A 6,789-nucleotide genomic window follows, 5' to 3' on the forward strand; every position below is an offset into this window, starting at 1 on the left:
CTGACTCTAACACAGTGACCGCTGAAGACGTCCAGTGACCCGCTGGCCATTCACCTCCCTCCAACCTCTACGCGAAAAAATTTCAAGGTATCTTTTATTGCTTTCATTAGTTTACTCATGTCCCTACCGACTCTATAAACTTATTTTACACTTTGTTGTAAATAAGTTTGGGGGGATGAAGTGGTGGACCGTGAGCTTAGATTTTTGTTTTTGTTTTTGAAAATTCCCGAAGTTGCATCCTTGTCATGAACTTAACATGAAGAACTTAGAGACATGCATGCTTAGGGACACATTAGACCGAGTTACCTATGATATAAAGTTTTTTCATCTTTGATTAAGCATGGCTTGACGTTTTGATTTGATGGTTTGGTAAAAAGGTGCATAGTTAGTGAATTGCTTGTTCACCTTGAATCATGCTTATACCCTGTGAGATTTGAGCCTTAATTTCTTTCATGTGTGATTTATCTGCATTCATGTATATGTTTCTAGAACTTGCTCATAGTCTGCCTAAGTTTACATAGTGTTTAAGTTGATTTAGGAGGATGTTAGGCCATCTTTTCATACCTATTTTTATATCCATTTTTTTTTTACCTTTTTCAAAAAAAAAATTTCTTTATCCCTTTGGAGCCAATTTAGAGCCTTCAAGCCTTTTCTTTGGAAGCCAAATCAATGGGGACAATTCCTTGGATTAGTATAGTTTTTACTTTATCTTGTGTAAAGGAATTGGAGAGATAAGGGGAAATTGTAAAAAGTGAAAAATAGTGTGCTTAATGTTATAAAAGTGCATGTTGTGAAATAGAAAAAAATTCAAAAGTGTGCTTAATGTAGAAAGGATGCCTATGTAAGAAAAGAAAAGAAAAAGAAAGAAATGTTGTAAAAGAAAAGGAAAGAATATCGGAGGATTGGAAAGTGAGTTGAAGGAAGAATAAATGTTAAAAGTGTCTTGGGTTTATAAGAAAAGTGGAGTTTATTTTACTCTACTTGCGATTTTTATTTTAGCCACTCTCTAGCCAAATATTCCTCACCTACCAAAGAGCCTACATTACAACAAAAAATAAAGACCTTTCGGGCTTTTGATGCTTAATCACATCTAGTAGAGGAGTGATTAGACTTTGAGCTAGCCTATGGTAAATATTGCATGATGCATGATTTGAGTGCTTATACACATTACCTTATACACTTTGAGAGTGAGAGAACACTTCCCATCTTTGGAAATTTGCCACATGTGAGTGCATGAATTCAAGGTGTTCCACGAGTTAGTAATGAAAGTGCACTAATAAGTCCTACTTGATTTGATTGCGTTAATACATGCTTGATCTATCTTTTCCAAACTTTGAGGAAATTATGACGTCTAGTCCTTGTGCATTCCGTGCGTCTATTCTTGTGTCTTCTATGTTTTGTTCGAGGACAAACAAAAATGTAAGTTTGGGGAGTTGATACGCTCGGATTTTGCATGGTTTTAAGGCCTTCTTTTTGTCCGTTTTTAATGTCAAAGTTGCATTACATGTCCATTATTTACATATTTTATCTATTTTGGTTTTTTTGACATGTTTCGTGAGAAATGTGCATATTTGAGCCTAAAAAGGGAGTCAAAATGCAAAGTTGGAAATTTGGAGCTGTTTTGTATGTCCAGCGGTCCGCTGCAACATTGCCGGCGACCGCTGGCGCCCAACGACCGCTAGCCAGTAGTGGCCCGCTCTGGGAAAGTTGTGCATGAAGTCAAGACACGCCCAGCGACCGCTGGGGAATGCATGGCGACCGCTACTGAGAGTCCAGAGAGTTACGGGATGATGGATGGCGACCGTTGAAACAAGTGCAGCGACCGCCAGCCAAAGGTTAGAAGCCTCGGACCAACTCATGGCGACCGCTGGCCAAGGTGCAGCGGCCCACCAGGAAAAAGCGGCGAGCAGAATTTGCCCTACTTTCTCTCCAAGATTTACCATATTTTGCAACCCTTTTTCTTATATGAGAAGGAGAGATTTCTCCCCTATAAATAGCCTCCAAAGTTTCATCAAAAATAGATATTCTCTTTGCCAAATATTTCCTGAGTTCAAAAGTTAGAGTGCTTCATTGTGGAAGGATTTGAAGAAGGATTCAAGATCATCAAGGCTACAAGGATTCAATCTTTGGGTTTTATTGCTTTCATTGTCTTCCCTTCAATCTATGTTTTTAGCTTATTCTATCATGTGTAACTAAATTCATAGGATTCTAGGGATGTGTTAGTAACTTTTATTGGTTTATACAATTCTTATTTGTATTTAACATCCGTTTGTTCTTACTTTGTTTTTCCTTAAGTTGTTCCATAATACTTCACGTTTGAGTGACACATTCGGTGATGATTTAATATAACTTGCTAAATAATCGTGAGAGGAGGTTGGCGAGTTAGATCACTTAATAGACACTACAATTAGCTTCCTTTAAAACAGCACTGTTAATTGAGAGTGATGACTTTATAAGGGTCTTAGGAGCTTCTAGGAGTTACGTATTTAGGATTGACAAGCCTAATGTTTGTAATCAACGTTTGCATCGCATGAGCATAAACTAGGTGACTCGTTCTATCAAAGTAAGAACTGTGCTAGGGTTGTATAGTTGGAATTTGTATAATCATAATTGTGAAAGCACATCCCTGGAATTCCTTTATCTCTGTTCTTTTATCTCCTTTATTTATTTGCAATTAGTTGTTTCTTTGCTTTCTAAAGTTCTTTGTTTTCAAAAATCTCCAAATCTTTCGGTTTTCTAAATAGTAATTGAGTTTTAGTAGAGGATAGACAATTTGTATTTGCTTTCCCCGTGATCGATATCCGGTACTAACCTTTAGTATACTATTCCTACTCTGTATACTTGCAGGTATTTATAGTGCTAATAAAAAGTGCATCATAAAGTAAGAGAGATGAGGAAAATGATAGTTAAAATAGTGTTTGTGAAGAGTGAGACCTACATTATTAATACTAGTATTTAATGGTGGCATATTGATATAAGTCGTAAATAAATTTATGAATATGGAAAATGAGTTTGGAAGAACTTTTCATAAATTGAAATGAGATATTTTTATATGATGGATGATAAAAAGAAAAATATCCTTATTTTTGTGGCTCCATATTTCTAGCTCAAATGCAAGTCATATATGTGGAAATTTGTGAGTGTGGCGTTCGTGGTATTTGGGAGCACACATTGTTGACTTTCTCTTAACCATTTTGTCTATAAAAGGGTCATGAGAGAAATATTTATTGGTACACCGCTACTACATCAGAATAAAGCTTTTGAAAGCTTGCATCTTCTTCTCTCTTTTGTAGCTTAGGCTTTCTAATCCCAATATCTCAAAATATTGGTGTTGGCCTTTTTTAATAATCTCCACATTATTAGTGAAATTTTCTCCCTTGACCATGGACGTAGATCACATAGATCGAACCACGTAAATTTTTGTGTCTATTATCCAATTTTTTTTTTCATTCTCTTAACTTTGTTATTACTATACTACTTTTGGACTATTAGATTGAATTGGATCTCTAGTTCCTAATAAAAGAGATAGATTGCAGCAGAATTGATTCCATAATATTGTTATTTAGATTGTTCTTATTGCTGAGTTTGCTAGCTTATTCATTTAGATCTTAAATCCTATGCATACAACTATTTCATATTATACAAACATTACACACTTCATCTTTCAGTTGAGTTGAAACAAATACAAGAATAAAATATCCTTAAAATCGTGATCTTAGAAGTGAAGTGGGAGTAGGATTAATAGAAGCAAGAGTTGTCAACTCCTTGACTTGATTGAAGATTGACATATATTTATGGTGAAGAATCACCCATGCTTCAATTCCTTCACCATTTCTAGTCTCTACCAACCAAATCATATTCCAAACCAATCCTTCCATGGATTCATTGATGGTGTCGCATCTACTGAACCATATTGGCTTTCCCCATCCGAAATCAACACCGTAAAAATTATGACCACATAGGCTGGAGATGGGCAAAATATCAAATTCTGGAGAATATTCAGTCCACGTATTTTGAAGATTCTGGTAATAGCCCAACAACCCTAGGTCACCGCGCATTCGGTTGATGTAGTCGTCGTCGATCTTGACTATAGAGTCCCTCATTTTCCAGTGTAACGTTGTCGTCGTTGGTGCTAGACCCAGGAAATTGCCAAAGCACTCTGGAGGAAACGGAGGTTGGGCTCGGCGGCGGAGGTCCACGGTTTGTGTGAGCAATGACGTGGATTTCCCATTTGCAAGAGATGCATACATTAAACATTTCCAAAGTAAGGCTGACACAACTTCTACTGCCGAGGGGCGTTCCACATCGGATAATTTTGATTTTAGTAATGATACTGTCGATCTCTCAAACACGTATCTGTTGCAGATGTTAGTTAACTAAAGTTTACATATCTTATCTCTTTATCAAACTCAATTATATGTGGAGTATTATAATTCATACTTAGATCCGTCTCATTTAAAGTACTTGTCCGCTGTTAAATGTCTCTTTTTTTTCATTAGTCCACCAATTAATCTCATTTCACTGTGATACTTTTTTTTCATTAGTCCGCCAATTAATCTCATTTCACTTTTATCACATTTGGCAAATGATATTCATTCTACTCAGATTTTATTATGAAATCAATATAAAAAAGTAGGACCATCTTTCACTAACTTTTTCTACCATTTTTTATATAGTCAAACAGTTTCTTAAAACCCGAGCCCGTCAGAAATGGGACGTCTATTGGCAGACGGATCGAGTATTATTTTTTGTATTATTTAATTGTAGTGTAAAATTGGTACTCCCTCCGTTCCTTATTAATCAAGGCACTTCTTTTCGGCACGAAGATTAAAAATAGTATGTTAAAGGATGATGAATAAAGTAAGAGAGATAAATAGATAATAAAATAAGAGAGAGAAACCTTTTGCCAAAAATAGAAATAAATCAATCATATTAGAACCTCCCAAAATGAAAAAATTACTCATTTAACATGGAACGAAGGGAGTACATATTAAAGAGTACCACTCCCTTCGTCCACAATTAATTGACACTAATTTCCCTTTTCGTCCGTCCACAATTAATTGACACTCTTACTTTTTAGTACTCCCTTGATCCCTATGTAGTAGAAGCGTTTCATTTTGAGCACTCAGTTTGAAAAAATGATGATAAATTGTTCTAGTGGAGAGAGAGTAAAGTTCGAAAAAGAATAATATAAAGAAGAACATTCTATGTATTATTCTCTCTCTAACTTTATTTTCTCTCTACGTTAATTATTATCTTTTTTCTAAAACGCAGTGCAGAAAATGGACTGCCTCAACTACATAGGGACGGATGGAGTATTACTAGCCCACAATCCAATAACTTATCACAATACACATTTTATTATAAAACTAATACGGAGTATATAAAAGTAGGACATAAGATATATATAAAACTTATTCAACCAATTTCCCACTATATATTTCTTAAAACTCGAGTCAAGTCAAAACAAACTCAATTAATCGAACATTAATACTTGAAGTTGAAAAATTGGTGGATAATGTTATTAAAAATAAAAATAGATTGAAACCGAAACAAAATACCACTAAAATTAGATTAATTTAGATATAGACTAAGCGATGGAATGAGGGAGTATTACATTGTGACGATTGATCTCCCAGTGTTGTGGATATCAGTAGTTGAACCAAGCTGCAACGCCATCTTCTCCTTCTGCGGAAACATATGCTGCGCCATGTAGTTGGGTAAACCGCCTCCGTACCCCCACGCGCCGCCTCACCCCACGACCGAAGAACAACCGACACCGTCGACCCATCCACCACCTTGTGCCAGAACACCGCTCCGATGGCCACGCCGCCGCAGTCAAACAAGTTGACTTGTACGAGCAAGACCGCGGAATGTGGCCCGGGATCAGTGCCCCAGTCGACAGCGCAGGTCAGGAGGAGACGCGAGCGGGGATCGGTGAGATGCTCCGACAGGTTGTGGCCTCTGAATCTGGCGACGGTGAAGGGAACGCCAGCGTCATTGCAGTCGCTGAAATCGCCGTCTCCTCTGGCCCTCCCGGCCAAAGGGTAGTAGCGGCTCAAGATAACGGAAAGCGATCGCTTCAGGTGGCGTGTGAGTGAATCTGGATCGTTGATTTTTTGGGCTGTGTTTGGATAATAGAGGGCGAGGGGAAGAGCCATTGGCGGGAAAATCTGGTCCAGCATCGAAAAATTGTAGCGCTCGGACAAGATGGCTTCACGTTTGTGCTTGATATTATTATTTCACCTTCCATTTTTGTTTTCTCTAAATTTTATGAAAATAATGCTTCACTAAAACAACATAATCAGGTAAATCAATTGTTTATCTTGACGATATATACAGATGCATTATTCATATGTTTCGTGATTGAGTCTTCGTTTTATAGTCGGCTTCTTAATTTTGCAATATGCTACTCCCTCTGTCCATAAAGTTTGTCCCAGTTTGACCACCGACATTGTTTGACAAAATTGTTCAACTTTGTATTAAATTGAGGCAGAGGTGTGTAGTTGAATAAATGTCCCACATTGAGGAGATTGGAGTTTATTTTTGAAAAGATTCGAATTGAGACAAACTTTATATAACAGATGAAAATGATAAAATAAGACAAAATTTATGGAACGGAACGGAAGAAGTAGTATCTAAAAATTTAGTGTCTCTCAAGTTTTGTTGGCCCATTTGAGTCACCACCCTATTTCATGTCAACAATGTGTTATATATGGACCGCCTCCAATTAGTATATTGCTAGACGTACTTTTTTCATCTCAACCACAATGATACACTTTTTTTAGT

At 36.8% G+C, this 6,789-nt stretch overlaps 1 protein-coding gene across 1 annotated transcript; it reads right to left on the reverse strand.

Moving 5' to 3' along the window:
• Nucleotides 1-3,701: 3,701 nt before the first annotated feature.
• Nucleotides 3,702-6,161, reverse strand: LOC121754466 (stemmadenine O-acetyltransferase-like). The gene is made up of 3 exons (XM_042149820.1): nt 5,775-6,161; nt 5,618-5,688; nt 3,702-4,356 (listed from the first exon to the last, which is right to left on the reverse strand). The coding sequence occupies exons 1-3, from the start codon at nt 6,159-6,161 to the stop codon at nt 3,702-3,704; spliced, it is 1,113 nt and encodes a 370-aa protein (XP_042005754.1).
• Nucleotides 6,162-6,789: the final 628 nt, after the last annotated feature.

Source organism: Salvia splendens, chromosome 11 (assembly GCF_004379255.2).
Source record: "Salvia splendens isolate huo1 chromosome 11, SspV2, whole genome shotgun sequence".
NCBI classification, from domain to species: domain Eukaryota; kingdom Viridiplantae; phylum Streptophyta; class Magnoliopsida; order Lamiales; family Lamiaceae; genus Salvia; species Salvia splendens.

Coding starts and splice junctions, on each gene's coding strand:
- LOC121754466 (XM_042149820.1), bottom strand. CDS start 6,161: ATGGCTCTTCCCCTCGCCCTCTATTATCCAAACACAGCCCAAAAAATC. Junction 5,689..5,774: donor TGGATGGGTCGACGGTGTCG/GTTGTTCTTCGG, acceptor ATGTTTCCGCAG/AAGGAGAAGATGGCGTTGCA. Junction 4,357..5,617: donor GGGAGATCAATCGTCACAAT/GTAATACTCCCT, acceptor CATCTGCAACAG/ATACGTGTTTGAGAGATCGA.